Source organism: Strongylocentrotus purpuratus, unplaced genomic scaffold, assembly GCF_000002235.5.
Source record: "Strongylocentrotus purpuratus isolate Spur 01 unplaced genomic scaffold, Spur_5.0 spur5_scaffold_4, whole genome shotgun sequence".
NCBI lineage: Eukaryota > Metazoa > Echinodermata > Echinoidea > Camarodonta > Strongylocentrotidae > Strongylocentrotus > Strongylocentrotus purpuratus.
Genome location: NW_022145610.1, coordinates 4,214,771 through 4,240,048, shown reverse-complemented (window position 1 = coordinate 4,240,048; position 25,278 = coordinate 4,214,771). Strand labels below are relative to the sequence as shown.

Sequence of the window (25,278 nt, the reverse complement as noted above, 5' to 3'; positions counted from 1 at the left end):
CCCCCCCCTTGAAAAAATCCTGCGTACGCGCCTGGGGATAGTCATGGGTGTTCAAACCCCTCCTCCCTTGGCAAAAGGGGGTGTTTTTTTAATTATAAAGACACCCTTTATCTGTGGTTTATCTATGCCCTCCCTGGCAAAAACAAAAAACAACTGAAATTTTAAAATGTTTGTTTTTTTCGCTCAAGAATTTTTTTGGGAAAATGGGGAAAAATAGTGCTCCTTACCCCCTCCCCCCCCCCCCCCCCCTCTGTAATTCTTAGCTCTGTAATTCTTAGGATCTCTGTCCAGTAGTGCCGTGTTTGTGCCATGGAACTGGATCGACCTAAACAATTGGATCATAATATATATATATATATGATATTTTTCCCCGTATTTTCATACTATTAATTAAATGCAATGTTAACTGTTATTGTTTAATTGTTTTGAATGGGGGCACGCTACAAGAGTCCTATCTCGCACCCCGGGCAATGTGTCTGACACGGCCGGTTGTAGCAACTACTCCGAAGATCAAGATACATTCATCTTGGGGGGGGGGGGGGGCACCAAAAAAAGAAGAAGCATTTTCTGGAGAAAAAAAGCCACCTACAAAGGCAAATCTTAAAACGAAAATATACCATTGGGTATAATTTATCAGGGATGTTTCATCAAGGGGCAGAGCCCCGGAAGCTCAAGAGTTTTAGGCGTTTAATTACGGTCAGATGAGCATTTTTATCGGATACCTTATTTGTGACGCTGGAAGGACACTAATTGGCGTGGGGTCAAGGGGCACATCCCCGTATGTCCTAATATGGGAGTCCCCCCCCCCCGGTTTGATACCTTATTTGTGACACTGCCAGGACACTAATTGGCACTATATAGGGGTCGCCCCAGAAGCTCAGGTTTTTTTTTTAGCTTTAAATTACCGTCAGGTGAGCATCTATAGGGGTCCGCCGGAGGGCCCCAGGTGGCGTTCAGGGGGCAGAGCCCCCGGAAGCTCAGGGGTTTTAGGCATTTAATTACGGTCAGATGTTTTGATACTTTATTTGTAACACTGTCAGGCCGGTAAGAGGACACTTTTTTTTTCTCTCGAAATTTGAAAATTTGACATTTTTCTCAGTTGGGGGGGGGGGGGGGCGCGGGGTAAGGTCACCTTTTTTAGGTCAGCCATGGGAATATTTTTTAATTTTTTTTAATATTATTTAAACAAAAACAAAACAAAGGGGGGGTTTTAGGGTTTTTTTTTTAGGGGGTTAACACACATAAAAATACCAAAAGGGGGTTCAACCCCCAATCCCCCCCCCCTGCCTACGCGCCTGCTGTCAGGTCACTAATTAGCGTGGGGTCCAAGGGGCGGATGAGTATTCAGAGACCCGCCTTATAGGGGCCCTCGCAACTGATCTCCCCTACCTTTCTTCTTTCTCTTTCAGTTTTTTCCCCTTTCCCTTCCCTTCCTTTTCTCTCTTTTAGGTTTGCTGGGGGATCTACGTTGTTGGCGGGATTAATCGCCACTGATCGACTCTCCCCTTTATTTCATACTTTTCTTTTCTTCTTCCTTCTTGTTTATTTGTTCCCTTTCAGAGCTCTCCCCTTTCCCTTTCTTTTCCTTCTTTATTTTTGCATGGCGAGGGCGGGGGGAATCGAGGGGGGGGGGGGAGGCTAAGGCCTTTTGCATCGGCCCCGATCCTCAATCCACAACTTGTTGGCGGGAAAATTGCAACTGCATGATATCCCCCTTAATTCTTTTCTGTTCTTCCCTTTATCTCCTCTTTTCCTTTTTTCTTTCCCTTTCCTTCCTCTCTCTTTTTTTGATGAGAGGCGGGGGGGGGGGGAGGGGAGGCAATTAGACCCTTTTGCCCCCCCCCCCCGACCTCCTTCTTTCCCCTTTTTTTCTTCTTACTCTTCTTTATTTCTCTTAATTTCTCCTTTCTTTCCCTTTCCCTTCTTTTCATTCTCTTCGATCCTCTCTCTTTCTTTATTTTTGAGGGGGCCGGGGGGGGGGGGGGCCTGCATGGATCCGCGCATGTTCATTAAGAACATTTTTATTACGGAAGACTGAAAAGACCTATGATAGCTAGATTATCTATAAATGCGAGCGAGCGTTTAAGCGAAAGTGCTTTGGGGGCAATTGCACTATTCGCTTGAAATTAGGGGCAGGTTTTAAGATGAGAGGAACTTAAGGGAACACTCATCGAAAGGGATATGAGTATATGACACTTACACAAAAATATGTTTGTACAAAATAAAATATACGCGCTCCTTTGTCGGTAGATGATCTTTGAAAGGATCTCATTTATATAGTCACAAAGCCGAGTACCATACCTTTGCGACTATAGGGTCTGAATGAGATCCATTCAAAGACTACCAACGGCAAGGGAGCGCATGTATTTCATTTTGTACGATCATATTTTTTAATCGCATACATATATTATAAAAGAGCATACATAATTATTTATAAAGATAGAATACTTGATAACGCATATATATTTTTTCAACATCGAATATATATAGATTACGCATCATGGTCTATATTACATAAAAATCAAATATTACAGCACACTTTAATTGCGCATACATTTCTTTAATTATAAACATGTATTTTGATAATTAATGACCCATATATTTTGCAGGAATCGAATATATTTAGTTTTTCTCTATGGCTTTCCATAATGTAGGCCTACATCTACTACATATTTAGTTTTTCTCTATGGCTTTCCATAATGTACATCTACTACATACAGGCGCGTACGCAGGGGGGGGGGGGGGGGGGGGGGGGGGGGGGGGGGGGGGGGGGGGGCCCCCCTTTGGAAATTTTTTGTGTGTAAACCCCCCTAAAAAAAAAAAACCTAAAACCCCCCCCCCCCCCCCTTTTTTTTTTTTTTTTTTTTTTTTTTTTTTTTTTTTTTTTTTTAAATTATTAAAAAAAAAAAAAGGTGACCTTACCCCCCCACCCAACGGAGCAAAATGTCAAATTTCCAAATTTCGAGACCAAAAAAAAAAAAAAAAGTGTCCTCTTACCCCCCCCCCCCCCCCCCCCCCCCCCCCCCCCCCCCCCCGCTTATTCAGCGGCTGGCTGAGTCGTTGCGAAATTTTCGGACCGATTTATAAATGTTAAAACCCCCCCCCCTTGAAAAAATCCTGCGTACGCGCCTGACTACATAATGTAGACCATAGAGGTATATATCTCTATGATGTAGGGGTAAACCTATAGTCCTTTTAATTTTTTTAATACGTAAACTAGTCTCCGCTCAATGTCTTCCAAGTGCAGTGCATCACGAAGATCCGAAACGCCTGAAAAAGCACAGAACTGTAAAATAAGAAAAAAGTGACAGACGCAGCAGCATGGCATGGGAAAGAATAACAGAGTTGGGGACACAGGTGAATGTGGCATCTGGCAACTTGTCTCCTGAAAAAACTACGACATTTTACAATCCCAAAATGTGTAAAAACAGGTAAATTCTATACATATAACTTTGTTTGTATTGCCCGAGTCAAGCCGTTTCGGGTACTGGTATAGCTTTCTAGAGTACGGTAGTTATAGTGCAACGTACGCATGCATACCATGCTAAAGACCTTAGATAAAGAAGACACTTTAATAAAAAGTGCTTCCGTAGGATTAGGACCTTTTCGTTTGTGTGGTCGTTCCCGTCCGCAGTCAACCCGTCCTATTCACTATAAATCTTTTTCAACTTCTTGACGCCCGTTTCTACACGCCCGTTTCTACACGCCCGTTTCTACTTAATGCCCCCCCCCCCCACCCCGTCGCGCTTATTCAATTTCTCCTCCTTTCACTTCTTATGTCATTCTTTGATCTTTGTTTTTTATTTTTTTTTTTCTTCTGTCTTTCGATATAATAAACTAGATACTTATTACTTGATACTTGATGTTATTCTTTGTTTTACTTATTACATCATCTTCTTTCTCTGTTTTTCTAATTCTTTGTTATTTCCATATCTTTCATCTCTTCTATAATCTTTCCATCAATTTTCTTTATCAATTTCTCTTTCTGTCTTTCCTTGTTTATAATTTATTGTTTGTAATCTTTCTATCATTTTTTCTATCTATCTTTCCTTGTGTTATTCTAGCTTTGTTTCTTTATTCTATCACCTTTTCTTATGTATTCTTTGCTTTTATTGTTTGACTATGTTAATCTTTGTTTGTCCGTATCTTTCATCATCTCTTCTATCTTTCCATTATCTATTGATTCTAATCTTGATCATTTTCTCTTAATTTCTGCTTCTTTCCTCATGTTATTCTAGCTTCTCTAATGCTAGTCTTTGTTTAATTTTATTATTCTATTAATTTCCTCTTCCTATATTTCCTTATATGTACGCTAATTGTTTCTTTTATATCCTTCTCTTTCTGTCTTTCCTTAATTATCTATCTCTTTCTTTTATCACCTTCTCTTAATTATGTTATTCTTTGCTTTTATCACTCTATCACTTTCTCTTTCTGGCTTTCCTTTTATTGTTCTTTCTTCCTTTCTTCCTTTCTTCCTTCCTTCCATCACCTAGCTTCTCTTAATATTGTAACAGCAGGCACAAATGACACACGACGAAGTCATTCCAAGTTTCATGTGGTATTTATTTTGAGGGTGGATCAAACCTTAAAGGCATCGTTTAACAATGTTAACATTTTTAACTACAATTACAGGCCTGATAATTGCCCGATTTAAATCGGTTTCCCGATTTTTCTTTTTCTTTTTTCTTCCTGACCCCTATTTTCCTGATTTTTCCTGATTTTTCCTGATTGTTCCTAATTTTTTTCAATTTTTCATACTCACAAGGTGGGGGGGGGGGGGGGATGTTGTTAAAAGCAATTTCGTTTTCCCTGAATCCTTTTGGTGGGGGTGGTTGAGGGAAAAAAAAAAAAAATTTTAGTACAGTAAGCAAATAATTACCAGTACCGTTTGTAAAGGTGATGGACAAACTATCATTTCCGAGGCGATCTGGATGTAGCTTCGCTTCAGAAAGATAGCGTACATTCAGATCACTGAGGAAGTGATAGTTTGCCATCGCCTGAAACCAAAAGGTGATTATTTGCTTTATATTCTACATCGGAAACATTTCGATTCCGTCATTTTATAGCAACAAATCATCAATTAACAGCTAGCAAACGGTGTACGTATCGTAAAGTGCATGCATTAGGCATAAAATAAAAACTTGTTGTATTGCCCTTTGCTACCGACCTCAAAATTTGAAAATCTACGGTCGGCATTTTAAAAAAGTTTTATTTTTTTTCATACCGTTTTTTAGATTTTTGAAATATTTATTTTGTTCAAACATTAAATCCTGAAAAAGATCAACCCAAAGAGGGCGACAAAAAAAAAGTTAACAAAAAAAAAAACTTTTCCGACCGACTGACCCATGTTTTGCCATCTAAAGGGCAATACAACAAGATTTTTTTTTGTAGGCCTTACTTAAGTACATATGTATACGCAACGTATACACAAAAAGTGTGTTGCACTGTGTAGATAGTACTTTTATCTTCAGTAAAAGTGCATGTTGCACTGTGTAAATAGTATTACTATCTACACAGTGCAACAAACTTTTTTTCTCCCATCAATGATGGGCGAAATATCTTTCATCACATGATTTAATTTTGACCAATCGTAGCGCAAGATTTTTTGTATGTGGAATATAATGCTCACTATCACTTCTGCTACAAATTGGTGCAAGTAGAAAATGTTAGCGTCAGAGGATTCTGGAGATATCGCTATTTAAAATTTGATGTCGGATCGGCATGCGCGCTGCATGCAACTCACAAAAAAAAAAAAAAAAAACAATGAGACCTTACTTTGTGCACAGGGGTTTACAGCTGATTTATCAATAAATGCGATCCATCAAAATAAGGTACCGGTATAATAAATTTCATAATCTGCAAGATATACAATCAGTTGGTACCACTTTTTTCTTACAATTTTGAGGATATCTGCTCGCAAAATGAATTTTCCAGGCTCTTATTGGTAAGGTAATAATTATGACTGCAAAATTTGCCTATCTGTTGTCAATATTTTCATAATTTCACATCCAATTCCAAAGAAAATTCTGTCTAGGGGTAATTTTATAATAATTATATTTGCTTATATAGCGCCTAACACTTACTTTATCAGAAGTCTCTAAGCGCTCTACAATAATGCAGCATAATTACCCTGGCTTTAGCAGTGCAGCTGTTACGCGCGCTGCTTTTCAAGGAATAAATTCCTACCAGGTTCCCATTTACTTCACCGGGGTGGAGTGTGGCAAATATAGATCAATATCTTGCCAAAGGACATTAGTGATTTTATGTTCCCCTTTCCATTGGTGATTTCAGATTTTTGAAATCTTACAGATTATTTTTTGAGATAACGAACTTAGGTCACGCGCGAACTATGGTCACACCACCATAGACATGCTCCTTTTCTTTTCTAATACTTGTCATTTTGCCTTCTGATAAGTGCCCCCTTTTTCGTTTCTCTATAGCGTGGTGAAAGTCAATATACCGGTACTGCTCTAAGGACGAGCCATGTTGGGAGGACCAGAGCCTTCTAAAGTCTTAATGCATGGAAGATATATAATCAATGTCAGCAATTTTTCACCTTCTTACTTTTTTCTAAAATTCTTTTCTTGTCGTCGTCTTCCTCTTTTCTTATTTCCTCTGTTTTTTCTTCTCCTCCTTCCCCCTTTTCTTTCATCTCTCCTCTTTTTCTTTTTCTCTCTCTTAAATTTCTTCTCTTCACCCCTTTCTTTTTTCTTTTTCTTCTATTTCTTCTCCGACAAGTCGGCTCGTTTGATCCCACCTCCCCTGTCACCTATGATTTTGCATGAAACTTTTTTTTCGGGGGGGGGGGGGGGGGGGAGGGTTACTCCAAAAAAGTCAGCCCGAAAGTTAGTCATGTACTGTAGGAGTTGACCCAAAGATTTCCAGACAGCTTTGGCCAGGAGGAATCAAATTGTCGGAGGTCCCCTACCCCCTCCCTTCAAATGACTTTTTTAGGCCTGTCCCAATCGCAGGATTTCATCTTCTCGTCCTATACTTGTTGACTTGACGAGTTGCAACAACTCGTCATCTCGCCTTTTTGTCCTCAATTATTTTGTCATCTTGTTGGCACTTTTAAGATTCCTTATAGCTTAAAGGTGTTTTTTTCTTCAATTTCTACATATATACAGGATGCTTATATTATGTGCCTTGACAGCTGTGGTCAGAGAGAGAGGTCGAGAGAAGGTAGAGAAGAGGATCCAGAAAAGAATGAGATGCCTGGATGCATTTGGTGCTACTGGTAAGACTGCTATTAATATTATTCATGGCTTCACACACTATGAATATGACGGACAAAGAAAGCGGACAAAATATACAGTTCCTCATTCTACCCTGAACAATTGCTATGGTAGACAAAGGAACATCCCTTCACTGCTATTGTGCAAAAATGTGTAGAACAGGTGAATATGCATGTGACACCTGTTCTACTGATTTTTACATAATAGCAGTGAAGGGATGTTCCTTTGTCTACCATAGCAATTGTTGAGGGTAGAATGAGGAACTGTATTTTGTCCGCTTTCTTTGTCCGTCATATTCATAGTGACACTACCTTTTTGGGGAAGTCGGTCAAGATTGAACTTTTTGTACAGTCTTTTGGCCATCTGAGCCCTATGTAGAAACATCAAACCTTTGAGGCCGAATTCACAAAGGAGGTTTGTCGACATACCTTGGTTTCGACGCGCAGGTTTATAAAAAACGCGTAAAAACGCGTCGTATGACGTACAAAAACCAAGGTTTGTCGACAAACCTCCTTTGTGAATTCGGGCCTGAGTGTCCTGACTCTCATGTGTCCTGGGTGCCTGTTACTGTTGAGCCCCACGTTATCGCTCTACCAAAAACATATTAGGCCAAGTGATATTGAATTTTAGTTCCACACTTCTCAAAAGTAACATCAGGGGTTGATTGTTGTTTCTGTTGTTCAATATTTTACATTATTCCTGCACATATCATATTTAATGAGCAAGTTTCAGTGCATTTTTGTTGTTGTGATAAATTCTTGCTTGTCTTTGCAATACAGATGTGCAGTATACAAACAGATATAACCAATTTCATTAAAATTATTTTAGACACATGGCTATAAATTTCCAATTTTTTAGTTTCATATTCAGTAAAAAAAAAAGAAGAAGAATCGAATAACAATAAATAGAATTAAAAGAGGCATGCTGAAAATGCAAGCTAGGATGAGAAACTAGAATGAAACTAGGAATCAATTTTACCAACCTTCTAATAAGCCACATAGACAATAAACCAATGCAAATTCATATGTAATTCAGATGACAAGTATTTGAATTTAGTTGAAAGTGTGTCAACTTTTATTTTTGTCCAAAAAATTTGATTACCTGTCAATTAAAAACCTTGGGATTTGCTGTCTTATTGCTGTTTATATGTACATTTTTAGCAATGAAATAGTATGGCACTTTGTAATTAAAATGGTAAAAATATTTTCATCCTCATAACATGTTTTTGTACTTTTATTATGAAAGTCAACTTTCAAAGGCATTGCAATGCCTATACATTTTATTTACTATGTATATGCCGAGGAAGTAAAGAAATACAAATATGTAAACATAGCTTATTAGCTTTCCAGAAGTTCTTTCGAAGCCCCACTGTCCTACTTGTAGCTACTTGCTCCCTCTATATAGAAAACTTCCCCAATCGGTGCATGTTGGTCCCCCATGATCCTCTTCTTCTTATGTTAGTTGAGAGCTGAGTTAATGAGATAGCCACTTGCCAGTGACCTCGCTGTGTGGTCTAATCCCTTCTGGCCCAGTAGTGTTCACGGTCTTTAAGTTATGCTATTGTATTTAATATGTACCGTAACATATCGATTCCCCTAAGCACTCTCTCAATGAATTCTTAGCAGAGTCAGCAGACCAAAGAAAAAAAATTGCCTTCACAATCTTTATGATTATGATCAAACTGATGTTTTAAAAATGAATTAATTCTCACCAGCAAAATTGAACAGTTTGCACTTGTTTCTTCCTTTATTTTTTTATGGCTACTTAATCAGGTATCACAGGTCTCCAGTGGCAACTCCATCACCATGACGATGTTGAGGTCACAGTTTCCGACATCAACCCGGAATCGGTAAGGAACATGAGAAGGAACTGCATCCTGAATAACCTTCTTGCCGAAGATAACCTGTCTGATGGGAAGAGACTGGAACAGAGCAATGAGATGATGAAAGAGGAGAGAGAAGATGTTGATAGGCTACACAGAGGAGGAACGGGGGTGGTTGTAATTAGAATTAATGAATCTATGAATAAAGAGGTGGCAGAGACACACTGTGAAAAGGTGAAGGATCAGAGCGATGATGGGAAGAATGAGAAGATTTCAAATGTAGCGACAAGCAGTGAAACACCATTTTCTGACAATGACTCATCAAGAAATGATGGAACCGTGACCCTTGTCTGCTGTGATGCCAATTTATTGATGCGACAAAGATTCTTTGACTTCATGTAAGTAGGAGCACTATGGTGAGAGATGCCGCAGTCAATCCTTGTTTGGTGCCTGTATATTTTGACAAGGCGTTTATCCCATAATTTGTCACTGTTAACACAGGTGTATTAAAAGAAAAACCAACCTTTACAACTACTCTAAAAGAAAGTGGAAAGCAGACCGATGAAAGTGTGAATGAATTCGAACAAAAATAATGAAATTTAGGAATTGTAATCATGGGAACTTCAGTAGGCTGACTCAAAAGTGCAGGCCTGATAATGACGCGATTTAAATCGTCCCCCCCCCCATTTTTTAAAATTTGTTTTACTCAGGGGGGGGGGGGGGGGGGGGGAGGGTTGAGGGGTGGAATTTTTTTTTTTTTAGTGCTCACTATCACCCCTGAAAGTGCCACTGTGACGAAGTGCCAGAATACTTTCTCATTTGTTTCAGCACACAAAATTAATGAAATGTAATTTTTATCAAATTGTATTAATTTTATCAAATCGTATTATATGACTCAGATCTCATGAAGGTCTTTTCTTTCTAGAGGACGTATGATAATATGATACCAATAATACACTTTGAGTAGTGCCCCAAGGTAAAAGGCACTTTGATAGGAGAAAAACTAAAAGATATGATTTGTTTTGTGTGTGCACAACAAATGAGACAGTTGTCTATAACTATGTCACAATTTAAAGAACAAAGTACCAATGTGAGATTCACATAAATTTAGTGATCTTATATTTCAAACATTCATAAATCATTTATTATTAGTTTGATTTACTTCAAACTTTCACACATTGTGTGCGGGCAAGTATTGAATCCATTGACCGGGGTAATACTATCTTTGTAAATCCCTTAGAGACATCATAGATGTATTAAGCGCTTTATAAAAGTGGAATTATTATTATTATTAACAACTTATCTAAACGTTGAGATAGAAAATGAGTGAGCCCTTTCCAGACCCAACTAATCCTGTCAAAAGAATGCGTGGTGTAACCACAATCCTTGCTCAAAACAATGTATTACTTTTTCCAGATTCTTAGATCCGTATGGCTGTGCCACGCCCTTCATGGACTCTGCTTTCAGCAACATCAGCAATAACGGGATTCTGGCTATTACCTCCACTGACACAGCTTCCCTGTACGGGAAATGTCCACAGGTCACACTCCGCAACTACGGGGGCCAAGTGGCCAAGTGCGAGTACCTCAAAGAGCTAGCAGGGAGACTGGTCGTAGCTGCAGCTGTCAGGTTTGTTGGCTGTTCCTTTGTAACTCTGCCATATCTTGAGGCTGTTTTTAGATGCTGGCATGATCACAGTATTGAGAAATGTATTACATGACATCAAATCAAATCAAATAACAATCTAGACAGTAATTAGGTAAAATGATCATGACTTAAAAATGTATCAACCTAAAATGGCACTGTGCTATCGTTCTAATTAAGTTTTGTTTTTCACAAACTGTGCTAGACCGAATTTTCCGTCTTTAGAGAGCCGACCCTACCCAAATAAGAGGCTTAACGAACGAAAGAGACAGAAAATTCGGTCTAAAACTGCTAGATGTCAAAAATTGGTGAAAAATATTAAATTTATCATATTAAATAAAAACGCTTCTAAAATATAAACAATTCAGCCATTGGATGCTTATTAAAATTTATATTACACCATGGATATAAACTAATAAATAGAAATATTTTTATGCCTCCGTTACGAAGTAGCGGGAGGCATTATGTTTTCGGGTTGTCCGTCCCTCCGTACGTACGTACGTCTGTATGTCCCGTTCTCGTGATCGCGTTATCTCAAGAACCGACTGATGGATTCCTACCAAACTTTGGTCATGTATGTATCTCACAGAGCCAATGAAGTGATTAGATATTGGGATCACGAGATCCAAGGTCAAAGGTCACAGGGCTCATTATGTATGCGAAAATGGCTCGTGATCGGGTTATCTCAAGAACCGATTGATGGATTCCTGCCAAACTCAAGTCATGTATGTATCTTGCAGAGCCAATGAACTGATTCAATTTTGGGGTCACCAGGTCAAAGGTCAAAGGTCACAGGGCTCTTTATGTATCCAAAAATAGCTTGTGATCGCATTATCATGAGAACCAATAGACAGATTACTATCAAACTCAAGTCATGTATGTATCTTGCAGAGCCAATAAACTGATTAGATTTTGGGGTCACCAGGTCGAAGGTCAAAGGTCACATAGCTCATTATGTATGCCTATAAATAGCTTGTGCATGCATTATCATTAAAACCGACAGATGGATTACAATCAAACTTGAATTTAAAAATTGTTTCTGTTTTGGTTTGTAAAATTGCTCTATAGCGGAGGCATCATTTTTGACTGCGCGCAGTCAAAGTTCCATCTAGTTTTTTATGAAGGTAAGTTCACATCACAAGGATATGGAGCTGGTACTAAATACATGTACCGGTACATGTACGTGTACCACCTTAATTTGCCCTAATTAATATAACCTGAGCTTTCATTCAGCCAGTTTAAATAAGAACTTTAAAGGTATCTTTTAACAATGTTAAATTTGAGATGCATGGCCCTACGTGTTATCAGTGTCTGTGATATGGTGTAATATGGAAGCCTTAAAAAAATTGCGCCTCAAAAAATAAAATTTTTTGAGGAACTGGTTTTACAATACAGTACTCATTTCCCCCAATAGACTGTAGTGTTATAAAAACAATTACCCCAACCAATGGTTTTGAAATTTTGATTTCCAATCATAAATATCTTATTAATCAGACAGGTGATCGGCTTGTAAAAAAATTCATGGTATACCTGACTGACCTAAAGGTTTATAATTATGATTGCAGCATGAGCTAAATCCAGAATCTTGTTTCAGAATCTGAGGCAATGTTATCGAGTCAGCTGACATCACTCACCTTTACCCGTGTGTTCCGTATGCCTCTTTTTTGTGCCAGTGAATTTTGCTATTAAAGCTATCTATTAATAAAAGGTTTGACTGTTTGTTAAAGCTCAAATATAGTTTTGGTAGCAAAATGAAAATTGGCACGAAATGTATTAATAATTATAAGCTCACATTGTTCTCCTTGTATCAAACAATATAATTGGTCTTCTATCCAATATTTCAGGTAAATTTTAGTGTAAATTTCTGAAAGAAACTCTAGATCATGGCTATACACTGCCCTAATGCTAGGATCCTTCCACCTTTACACCTATACCCACACATCAATCTCATTGTTTAGTTTGGAGCTAATTTGTGTGTCGCCTACACACGGGGTAACCGCGCTAGTCGTAATGACTGCTATTCATAAGGACCGCTATTCATAAGGACTGCTATTCATAAGGACCGCTATTCATAAGGACCGCTATTCATATTGTGAGATGAGGTTCGCTATTCATAATACACTTTGAGGGTCATTACTCATAAGGACAGCTATTCATAATACGAAATGAGGGCCACTATTCATAATACAAATACCGGTAGTAATGAATTGCGACCCTCTTCTAGTAATATGAATGAGGACCCCTATGAATAACGAGCCAATTTTGAATTATGAATAATGACCCTCTTCTCGTATTGTGAAAAGCGACCCTCTTCTTTGATTATGAATAGCGGTCCTTATGAATTATGACCCTTTTCTCAATTTATGAATAGCGGTCCTTTTCAATAGCGGTCCTCATGAATAGCGAGCGGATCCCCTACACACAACCCTCATAGGTTTTGAGTGTGTGTTGACCTATTGACGTTGGGAGTTTTCTTCCCAATCCAGGTATATAAATAATCCTTTGCCTCTATGTTCTATGTGAGGAGTAAAAATATTTTTAGTGTTGCTTGTATCTTCTATATATCATCTAAAATCAAAGAAATCTGAGGGAAAAATTGTTGGGCTTACTGAACCTATACATGACATTCAAACCACAATAATCACAATTTCAATTCTCTTTGTGTTCAGGGCTGCGGCAAGATGTAACAAGGGTCTGGAGGTGCTGCTCTGTGTTGCCTTGGAACACTTTGTACTGGTCATTCTCAGGGTCAGGAGAGGCTCTGGTCAAGCTGACCGTTCAGTTCAAGAGGTCCAACACGTCCTTCATTGCCGGGTGTGTGGTCAGAGGAAGTTTGTTCCTTCTACTCTAACAGTTCCCAGTAAGGTTCAACTAAATTTCCTGTATATTGTATCATGTATACTTTCAAATTCATACTTAAAGAGCTTTACCTTTAAAAAATTTAGCGGTCTGGTGGTTTAGAATTTATTAGGAAGGGCGGTCTGGTGGTTCAGTGATTCATAGGAAGGGCGGTCCCCGGCGGTTCAGTGATTCATAAGAAGGGCGGTCTGGTGGTTCAGTGATTCATAGGAAGGGCGGTCTGGTGGTTTAGAATTTATTAGGAAGGGCGGTCTGGTGGTTCAGTGATTCATAGGAAGGGCGGTCTGGTGGTTCAGTGATTCATAGGAAGGGTGGTCTGGTGGTTCAGTGATTCATAGGAAGGGCGGTCTGGTGGTTCAGTGATTCACAGGAAGGGCGGTCTGGTGGTTCAGTGATTCATAGGAAGGGCGGTCTGGTGGTTCAGTGATTCATAGGAAGGGCAGTCTGGTGGTTCAGTGATTCACAGGAAGGGCCGTTCCTGGTAGTTCAGTGATTCATAAGAAGTGCGGTCTGGTGGTTCAGTGATTCACAGGAAGGGCCGTCCCTGGTGGTTCAGTGATTCATACGAAGGGCGGTCTGGTGGTTTAGTGATTATTAGGAAGGGCTGTCCCTGGCGGTTCAGTGATTCATAGGAAGGGCGATCTGGTGGTTTAGTAATTAATAGGAAGGGCGGTCTGGTGGTTCAGTGATTCATAGGATCGGCGGTCTGGTGGTTTAGTATTTATTAGGAAGGGCGGTCTGGTGGTTCAGTGATTCATAGGAAGGGCGGTCTGGTGGTTCAGTGATTCATAGGAAGGGCGGTCTGGTGGTTCAGTGATTCACAGGAAGGGCCGTCCCTGGTGGTTCAGTGATTCATACGAAGGGCGGTCTGGTGGTTCAGTGATTCACAGGAAGGGCCGTCCCTGGTGGTTCAGTGATTCATAGGAAGGGCGGTCTGGCGGTTCAGTGATTCATAGGAAGGGCAGTCTGGTGGTTCAGTGATTCATAGGAAGGGCGGTCTGGTGGTTCAGTGATTCATAGGAAGGGCGGTCTGGTGGTTCAGTGATTCACAGGAAGGGCGGTCTGGTGGTTTAGTGATTCATAGGAAGGGCGGTCTGGCGGTTCAGTGATTCATAGGAAGGGCGGTCTGGTGGTTTAGTGATTCATAGGAAGGGCGGTCTGGTGGTTCAGTGATTCATAGGAAGGGCGGTCTGGTGGTTTAGTGATTCATAGGAAGGGCGGTCTGGCAGTTCAGTGATTCATAGGAAGGGCGGTCTGGTGGTTTAGTGATTCATAGGAAGGGCGGTCTGGTGGTTTAGTGATTCATAGGAAGGGCGGTCTGGTGGTATAGTGATTCATAGGAAGGGCGGTCTGGTGGTTTAGTGATTCATAGGAAGGGCGGTCTGGTGGTTTAGTGATTCATAGGAAGGGCTGTCTGGTGGTTTAGTGATTCATAGGAAGGGCGGTCTGGTGGTTTAGTGATTATTAGGAAGGGCGGTCCAAGGCTGCACAGTTATAAATGGGAAGGGCCGTCCCGGGCGGTACAGTCATTAATAGGATGGGCGCGGTCCCGGCCGGCACATTGATTAATGAGAAGGGCCGTCCCGGGTAGTATAATGATTATTTGGAAGGGCCGTTCTGGGCGGTACAGTAATTAATGGGAACGGCCTTTCCGGGCAGTTCCGGGCAGTTCCGGGCAGTTCAGTGATTAATAGGAAGGGTGATCCCGGGCGGTTCAGTGATCAATAGGAAAGACAGTCCCGTGTGGTACAGTGATTTAAAGGAAGGGCGGTCTTGGGCGGTTCAGTGATTAATTGGTTAAATGGTAGTTGTACAATTTCATCAGGCACGTTTGAGTGAAGCCTTGGTGACACACTCTGTTCTGTATTCTCCATGTGATATTGAATTGAAGTCTCAATTTGTTTACTCAGACAGCATGTATGACCACCTGTCTTGCACATGCCACAAGAGTGCACCATGTACGGCAATGCTCCTGGGACCAGTCTGGTAAGCAGAACTAAATCATTTTCTCTTGACTTTGGTCATTGCTTACTGCAAGATATCAATTGGCAGGACCTGGGCAGACTCCATAGTCTCCAGAATGCTCGGCAAGTCTATCAAAAACCAAAATGGTCCCATGATACCCCATTGTTAAATTTGATACACCTCATCTGGCTTTCAATTACGGGTAGTGAGAGAATACAATACTGGATACTTGTTCAAACTTTTAAATCCATTGGCTTCAGAAAGCAATGAATTTCCAGGTTGCTGGCTAAGAACCCAATGGCATACCTTGCAAAAACCTGAGAGGAGGCACTAGAAAAGGATATCAGAGCATGTGGTCTCACCCTGGTGCGTGCTAAAGGCCTGAGGGTCTGAGGGTTATTTCACAGAACCGACTCCATGACTGTCATATCTTTGTCCATGAGCTACAGAGATGTCATGAAGACAACAGCATGTTTCACGAAGCCAAGCCAAACGACGACTTCATGAAAACGAACCTATCAGCTAAGAAATATAGTCTTCATCACGATCATTTATGCGTTCATAACTTAGCACTGTCTTACCTTCAGGTAGGCTTAATCAATCCTAATGATGTACATGAGCATCATACAAGGCAAATAGACAGTGGATGTTTACGTGTGCCTAGATTTCACACTGATAGTTATAAAGTGTAGCCCAATTGTTTCTTCATTTGAATGGAATAAGCGTGATAATTCAATGAGAACGGCTTCCTCTGTCAACTCATTTAAGAGATTAAGATAATTTGTGAATGGCTCAGCTGAACATACACTACGTGCATATTCTGTAATATTAACGTGACTTATTCACATAATTGCGACTTAATCAATATTTTCCTATTGACATTACTGTTGAACTAGGTTAATGATATATGTTTATTTTGCAAATGAGTATTATTTTTGCCACGTCTATTATTGCTGTGTCATATCTTTCTAAATGTACTATGGAAATTTATTTTAACTTTCCTGTATAAACGTTGTGCTTTTTGATGTAAATATGTTCATGTTTATTCTGGGCCCCATGGAAGACCACTACTTATTGGTGAATGGGCTACCCTGACAAAAGATTAGAAATAAATAAATAAATAAATAAATAAATAAATGGGCAATTGATATCATTCTCATTCACTCATAAATGGTATTAAAACATTATAAGATCAGTTTTTATGAACTCTTCAATGAAATGAGAGCATGGAGATATTTTTTAAATATTTTTTTTCCCCTCATTTTTGGGGCTGCCAAATGACTACCGGTAACACCTAGTTGACTATTCTGAAAATACTTGACAGGTTTGAAGTCATGACAAGTCTCTTGTCGGGGAAGTTGTCGCTCGTCTTGGCAAAGAGACAAGTCAAGTCGAGCCACAGCGTCCAGATGTTGTTGATCTTGTACTTATTATGGTTTTCGTGAAACAACCTCCAGAAGGCTTGGAGAATGCCCATAAGAGAAATTAAAAAGTCCTACCCATAATGTGAGAAAAGGGATGCTAGATTGTCCGCAAAAACCTTTGATGATATACATGCAGTGTCCTAAAGTACTTAAGTTGCTTTGAATCAAAGTGGCCTTTGATTGTCCTCTTGCTCGTTGCGTGGGCAACAATTACACCTTTTTATGCATTTCTTAACCACAGTGGAAGTTTAAATGAGGATGGGTTATAAAAAGAATGATTTTGTTCAAAGCTAGGTATACTAGGTTCAAAAATAAAATGACACTTTGGTTGCTTTCTTTGCCTTTCTGCACTGTTTCTAGATTTTTACACATGCAGTTTTGCACAAAACAATAGACACCAATTGACAAAATGATTGCTTAGTGCAACACAATGTCTTGATTAGCTCCATGACAACCATTTTTTTTACACCGGTAGAGATGATTCTTGCACCGGAAAGAGTTAAATAATCTTGAAGCCTCTGGCATACCTATCTCATGATAAATACAATGTGGCACAGGCAGGTTATTTCGGTAGCATATAAAGAGTTAGGGGGAAAAACACATTTTGATTTGCCAAATAGTTTTACTTGATCTTGTTCTTATTATAGGTCTGGCAGTATCTTTGATGCTGGTTTCATTGATAGAATGGCCCATGCTGGCGTGGAGCTAAGACTCAGTAAAAAAGACTTGCAGCTTCTCCATACTTTGCTAGAGGAAGCTACTTGTTCCGGCCCCAAATCATTGCAGTAAGTGTCATTAAAAGGAAATGTTGGTATTGAACTACATGAACAGGGATGAATTGAACAGTGTTATAGCAAGCAGTCCTGTAGACAGTATGGTTGTTGATTATTGCTACAATACCTCCATTTGACGACCCCTAATCAACTCAATACTTCCCTTCATATGTTGGTGTACAATGGGAGAAGAGAGTAGTATTTTTTTGTTCATTTTTTTAAAAAATATTTAAGAAGCTTGTTTTACACTGCCATTGCTGTATGTGCCAATATCCTTCCAAATGTTAATCTTGTTCCAAAAGTCTTTTAATAAGAACAGCTTACTGAATCGAGATGTCAAAAAATGTTTTTTTACTTCAGGATGAACGCATCATTACCAGAGACAAAGGCACACCAGACAACCATGGAAGCGGGTCAGAAGAGGGGCAGGCTAGTAGATGCCAATGACCTCTCCAACACACACGATAAGAGAAGACGATGCGATGAAAACCAGGGCCAACCAGCCTTCTACTTTAGCTTACCCCAACACAGCATCAAGAATATGGACAAACCAAGGCAAGTACCAATATTGAGTTGTAAACTCAAGCGCACTTGTCATTCATTATAATAAACTAAACACAGTTTTACTATTCTGCAAATACAGCAATTACTAACACAAATGCTTTTGTCATCCTTCCAGGTCCCCATTTTACTCCTGGGGATGGAGTGTCAAATGTAGATTAATGCCTTGCCAAAGGACGTAGGTGCCGTGTCGTGAATCAAACGCATGGCCTTTGCATTTCAAGTCAAGTGCTTAAACCACTTCTTGACTACAACACCTTTACACCTATGTATACTTCCACCTTCTTTGCATTGTGTATTCAACAGATTTTGTTATGTTACATGAATTTAATAGAAATGTTTTGTTACTTCTATTTTTCAATAGATTACTTTTATTTTTCATTAGATTACTCTTATTTTTCAATAGATTAGTTTTATATGAAATCATCTGAGCTACAGCAAACCAATTTGATTGGCCTATTTGAGACTCTCATTACAGGGACTGCTGGTATGAGCAGCTGTCAACAATTATCTGTTGAAACCTGAAGTGGCTATTGTTAGTAACCACACAATATACAAAATATATACAAAAAAGTGTCTTTAAATAATTTATTATTGTAATGGTTTGATTCACAATTTGAGGATTCAATCCGTCCATTTTTCTTTTCCCCTTCCTGTTCACTCTCCAAACAAACAGAATTAAGACGTTCATTGAATGTCTCCGAATGGCGGGTCATCGGGCAAGTCGGACCCACTTTGATCCAGAGGGAGTAAGGACCAATGCTGCACTAGCAAATTTCAAAGCTGTTCTGCAGGATGCCTCCACCCCTACTATGAAGTAAAAGAAGACATCATCTTGAAGAGATATTGCACTGTCAGGTTCTTGCAGCACTTTGGACAAAATTTGTATAGTGTACCAGTAATAACATCGGTTTGCAGCCCAGCCCCCCACTCCGGTGTCGGAAGTACCGCATGCGTGTTCCCAAAATGTCCGGTACAGGGGTACTTTTCACGCACCAAAGTCTGGCTCGTAGTACACAAAAATCCAGCCCGTATTGACTTTACACACCGGACTTAGGGGGTGTTTTCAAAAGGAGGGAACACGCATATGCGTACCCTAAATAACACTGAGTGGGGGGGGGGGCCGGGGTTTGCACCCAGAAGGGTGCTCGATCTCGGGGAATCCAAGAACTTGCCGCATTCCACCAAGAAAAATCTACCAATTCCACAAAGCTGATCTTCAGAAACTCCGCAAGGCTGTTGCAAAATTCTCAATGGATTTTCTTTCATCTTCACCAGAGCTGAAGTCAGTTGATGAAAACTGGACCTGTATCACATCACTCATCAACAAGTGCAAGGATGAATTCATCCCATCCAAGATGTCAAGAGCCAGACGCAACTTGCCATGGATCACCATTTCCCTCAAAAGGCAAATGAGGAAGCGGGATCGTTTGTTCAAGAAGGCACGAAGTCAGCCTAGTGCATCCAATTGGAAGGCCTACAGGCAGCTTCAAAACGAACTGACCAAACGTGTCCGCCAAGCTCATCACAATTACGTCTGCAACATAATAGGTGAGAGCCTATATGCAAACCCCAAGGCTTTCTGGTCATATGTAAAACAGCGTAGATCTGAAAACTTTGGTATACCACCCTTGAGAAATGATAACAAGCTCCATATCACAAACAAGGACAAGGCTGAATGTTTGAATAATTACTTTCATTCTACCTTCACCAAGAGCAACGTGGATCAAGTTTGCATAAACCGGCCCTCCCTATACAATGACATAGGGCATCTCCACATCCACCGGTCTGGTGTAGTTAAGCAACTGCTTCAACTGAATCCATCCAAAGCCAGTGACCCAGATGAGATACATCCAAGAATTCTGAAGATGCTAGCACACGAAATAGCCCCTGCATTGTCATTTCTGTTTCAACAGAGTTACAATACCGGAGAAGTGCCTTTAGACTGGAAACGTGCACTTGTAGCCCCTATTCATAAGGCAGGAGATAAATGTTGCCCAGGTAACTACAGACCTGGGCAACATCGCTGACGTGTATCTGCAGTAAGGTGATGGAACATATTATGCTTAGCCACATTTCTAAACATCTTGCAGCTAACAACATACTCATTGATGAACAGCATGGTTTCAGACAGAATCTTTTGACAACAACACAACTTGTCACAGCTACCGATGATTGGTCATCCTCTCTTCAATCTAGAGGCCAAACTGATACCATCTTTCTCGACTTCCAAAAAGCGTTTGATCGCGTACCACATCCACACCTTAGATCCAAACTACATTACTACGGAATCAGGGGAGACTCTCTCCGCTGGACTATGTCACTCCTAGCGAATAGACATCAAGCTGTCGTCGTCAATTGTGCTCGCTCAGCATGGATGCCTGTTACTTCAGGAGTACCGCAGGGTTCTGTCATCGGCCCCGTACTTTTCCTGCTGTACATCAATGACATCAAACTCAACATCAAGTCCACAATGCGTCTATTTGCAGATGACAGTGTCATCTATCGGCGTATCGACCCTCCCTCTGACACTCATATACTGCAAGAAGATCTCCATGTTCTTGCAGACTGGTCTACTAAATGGCTGATGGGATTCAACATCAAGAAGTGTGCTATATTGTCAATCACAAACAAGAAGCACCCCGTCACAGTGGACTACACCCTACTAAATGAGTCAATTCCTCGAGTAAAACAATACAAGTATCTTGGTGTCACGATTACCCATGACCTTAAATGGAACACCCAATGTAAACTCGCCACCCAGAAAGGCAATAGAACCCTTGGCCTTCTACGCAGAATTCTATCACCGTGCACCAAGAACATCAAATCCAAAGCCTACACAATGCTTGTTCGTCCTCAACTTGAGTATTGCAGTGAAGCTTGGAACCCTCGGACTCTGACATCAATACAAAGTCTTGAGAAAGTACAGCGAGCTGCCGCCCGTTTTGTATACCAAGACTACCGGAGAATAACATCAGTCACAGCACTTGTCAACAAACTGGGATGGGATACCCTTCACAACCGCAGGCTTCTTGCACAGTCCACCTTGTTTTACAAGATGCACCATCATCAACTCAACATGCCTTTTCCCACTTACATTATCCCAGCTACATATCTGGGCAGAAATGATCACCCTCTGAAGTATGCAGTACCCCCAGCTTCCATTGATAGCTTTAAGTACTCCTTCTATCCTCGCACCATCTGGATGTGGAACCACCTATCAACTGCTGCAGTAACATCTCCAACAGTGACCATCTTCCAGGAGGCTGCTCTACCCATCATCAGAGCGTTGCCTCCTCCTGTTGGGTCCAAGCTACTGTAGACTCCACGTCTCGGTTTTTACTTGCACGTCCACCGTTTTATTGTAAATAATAGACATCATTCACTGTTTTGAATTATTTCATGCACCGTCACTATGCCAGCACGTTGCACGGACATCCCAGTTTAGCTGTATGATAGCTGCCATCGGGATTATCTCTACAAGTAATACCATAAATTGTTAAAATTTTAACACCAAGATAACGCCCGTCTTGCTCCAAACAGACAGTCAAAGCGTGTGACTCCTTTGACAAGACAGTGATTTAGGGTACATCACTTCATTGATACTTCAGCAATGAAGAGTCATTATGACTGAAACATACATAGAAAAGCCCTGGACTTGACCTGACTAGCTGGCCATGCATGGCAGGTAACATAAAAAGATACAAATCATTAAAAATAACAAATCAACATCGTAGTTTACACATTAGGTAGACACGTAACATGATAAATGTTTAATTCAATTATTGAAAAATATTGAAATATATTAAATTTGAAGTTGTTCATACAATCAGGGATAATCCAGACAAATCGTCATTCATATCCTGACACTGTCACCTTAGTATTTAGAACCTACCACCAACAATATAGTATATCATTAAGCTAAAGGAACATATATTTGTAGTATAGATAATAGGCATTAGTCTAGTATACTGACTGGCTCCTGGCCTACCACAATTACACTAGCATTTCGGTATATGGAGAAGCCTTTGGGTTTCGCATTTGGGGTTGTTTTTTCCATAATAAATAATATCGGTAAATGAAGAGGTCACTGCTAATTCAGAAATGTCATCCCCCAAAAAAGGAGTTTTGTTGGTTCACCAAATTCATTTTGGATGTTTTTCAGTCGTTAGAGATATCTTCCTGATACATTAGTCTCATGCTGGTCTATGATTAATATTGCATTCTAAATTGTGTGTAAAAGGACTATTGGAAAATAAATTCATTTGAAAATTGATATAAAAAGTTTTGTACTGCTTTTTGTCTTCATACTTTATCTAATGCATAACAATATAGGGTTCTTTCTTCTTTCTTGATTTGATTTTTGATTGGCAATTAGTCAAATTTGTTATTTTTTTGCCACACACTATTTTATGAATTATTCATATACATAATTACATACAATTACATGTCATCTGTTTTGTTGTTGTTGCTTTTTTCTCTTAAGTTTAAGAGAAAATCATATAAATAAATTTGGAACGAGGCGGCCTAGTTGTACGCACTTGCGTATACATTTCTACACACTCTCGAATATCCCCTCTGTATGCCCACGCATTTGTACTAATTCACACTCATCCCCACCCTTTTCAACATGCCATCTAACCAGTGAGGTTCATTTCGCATACTTTTGGTTTCAAAACCTAGGTCACTCCGGCATAGGTGAGGGAGTGCCAGCTAGCATGTGATGCTGGGGGCAAGAACCAAAATTATGAGCAAAATTAAGAGTTCAAGTTAGTTACAAGTATTGTAGGCATTATTGCTGAAAAAAAAATTGCATGGGTGGGAAAAGACAACTTATGATCCAAAATGTTCTTGGTAATGGAATTTAAGAATTTTTATGAAGCCGCTTTGTTCTTTAAATGAGTGAACTATTGCTTTTTGTTATAAAGCGCTTACCACCCAAGTCTCTAAGCACTATAAACCATTGAACTATTTCTAAACTTTTAAAACAGGACTGCGCTACTTGTGCCCTCTATATAGCAAACAATGCCTAAGCGGTACCTGTTGGTCCCCTTTTTCTTATGTTAATTGAGAGCTGATTTGATGAGATAACTACCTGTCAATAACCTTGCAGGGAGGTCTAATCCTTCCTGGACAAACTAGTGCAGATAGGCTTCAAGTAGCTGTGGATGGGATAAATTAGTTTCTGCAAGTAACATAGCTCTTTCTGTAATGTACTTCCGACATTCGGTGAGAAAGTGGTTTACATTTTCAACAAGTCCTATGCCGTTATTGCAATGGCGTAATGAGCAAAAACTTTTTTTGGGGCAGAAAATCTGCATCACCACCAGCTGGCATTAGGGGCAATTGTTTTTTAAGGGGCAATGTGGATATTGATGATTATGGTCAAGATGCAGCCCTACATTTTACACACTACTTGATTAAAAGTGCATCGTTCTTTAATTTCAGTTCTGGGTATTTTGCTTTGTTTAGTAAATAACACTGGAAAGGTTTTGCTCTGTAAAAGGCGAAAGCCCCATGTAGTAAACGATTCACTCGGTGTGTTCAGATAGCACTGCATGTTATTGCCCGACATCCTTCCGGATAACACAGGTTCTTTCTTTAATAGGGGTCAAGACTACCATTGTTTGTTTTGATTTGTGTTTTGTAAAAGGCCAAAAAAATCATTTGATTGTTCTTTGGGGGGGGGGGGGGGGAGCAATCTAAAATGCCAAACATACCATTTTATGCATTTTCAAGGTTTAAAATGCGTCCTGTTGCCAGTTTAGTCTTTTCAGTATGCAATTCTGTATTTATTAAACTTGCCATTTTTATTTTTCTATGTCAAAATGCTGTTCATTCAAATCAAGTTCGGAGCATTCTTAAACTCATTTTAAAGCCCATCTGTACTAGTTTACAGGAGGGATTAGACCACCCTGCAAGGTCACTGGACAGGTGGTTATCTCATCAAATCAGCTCTCAGTTAACATAAGATAAAGAGGATCATGAGGGACCAATGGTCACTGATTAGGCATTGTTTGCTATATAGAGGGCGCAAGTAGCTATACAATGGAGATTTAAAAGGTGCTGTATTTCAAAGCCAAAAATACTTTCTGTGTTGGTCTTGATATTCATTCTACATTAAACTAGTTGTTTACCATATTAAAGTGTTTTATTGACTTTGTTTGTTTAAATGCTTGACATCCGAATGATTTTTTTTTTTTTTATGGAAAACAAATTGTTAATTTTTTTTTTTTTTAATTGAGGAAAGAAAAAAAAAGACACAAAAAACATAAAAAATGAAATTCAAGAAAAAAAGAAAGAAATAATACCGTAAAAAAAAAAATCCGCCCACCCACCCGCCCCTACTCCAGAAAAGCAATTGAGGACAACCAAATGATTTTTTTTTTTTTGCCTAATGTTCAGTAACAAATATTTCTTATAAAATATGGGTCAAACTGTATATATATATATATATAGGGATTATGTTTATCGTTGCTGTAGATCACCCAATTCGTCAGCAGTGATGAATTCCTGTCTAGTTGGTAAAAGTACAACTACATTTGTTTTACTACAGAGTCCACATCACGTACAGAACAAAACCACAACATAAATAGTCAATAAATTAGCCATGGTAACATAGTAAATATGCTTCAAACTACATCTTTATTCACTACAATTGTTTTTAAAAGTCAAACTTCTTATGCTACTACAGGCATCTAAATTCTATACAGACAAATTTAATAAGCTCTTTTTCTGCAACTGACAGAGCTCCTAGAATGCCATATTGATTACGAGTACTACTGTTTGTTATGCATTGGATATGTGACAAAACTTGCCAGGATTGAAGCAAATAGAAAGAGCTAGGGGCCATTCTATGGTTTGAGGGCAATTTTGGTGACATACGTGAGAAACTAGGTCTCTTATCAACCTTAACAACGTTTGTTCAAATTGATTTTAACATAAAAAGCATAGCCAACTACAGTGTATCGTCGGTGGGGTGACAAAACTTTGTA

The 25,278-nt window shown here is 39.6% G+C and overlaps 1 protein-coding gene across 1 annotated transcript; it reads left to right on the top strand.

Annotated features, from left to right (window-relative positions):
- Nucleotides 1-3,188: 3,188 nt before the first annotated feature.
- Nucleotides 3,189-19,326, top strand: LOC592061 (TRMT1-like protein). The gene is made up of 9 exons (XM_011669357.2): nucleotides 3,189-3,431; nucleotides 7,128-7,237; nucleotides 9,008-9,455; nucleotides 10,474-10,686; nucleotides 13,371-13,561; nucleotides 15,471-15,546; nucleotides 17,597-17,734; nucleotides 18,083-18,277; nucleotides 18,960-19,326. The coding sequence occupies exons 1-9, from the start codon at nucleotides 3,322-3,324 to the stop codon at nucleotides 19,102-19,104; spliced, it is 1,626 nt and encodes a 541-aa protein (XP_011667659.2). The 5' UTR covers nucleotides 3,189-3,321; the 3' UTR covers nucleotides 19,105-19,326.
- Nucleotides 19,327-25,278: the final 5,952 nt, after the last annotated feature.

Bases quoted from the DNA above. Each gene is read 5' to 3' on its own strand.
- LOC592061 (XM_011669357.2), top strand. From the start codon at position 3,322: ATGGCATGGGAAAGAATAACAGAGTTGGGGACACAGGTGAATGTGGCA. The intron at 3,432-7,127 runs GTAAATTCTATA...ACATATATACAG, and splicing joins CCCAAAATGTGTAAAAACAG to GATGCTTATATTATGTGCCT. The intron at 17,735-18,082 runs GTAAGTGTCATT...TTTTTACTTCAG, and splicing joins TCCGGCCCCAAATCATTGCA to GATGAACGCATCATTACCAG.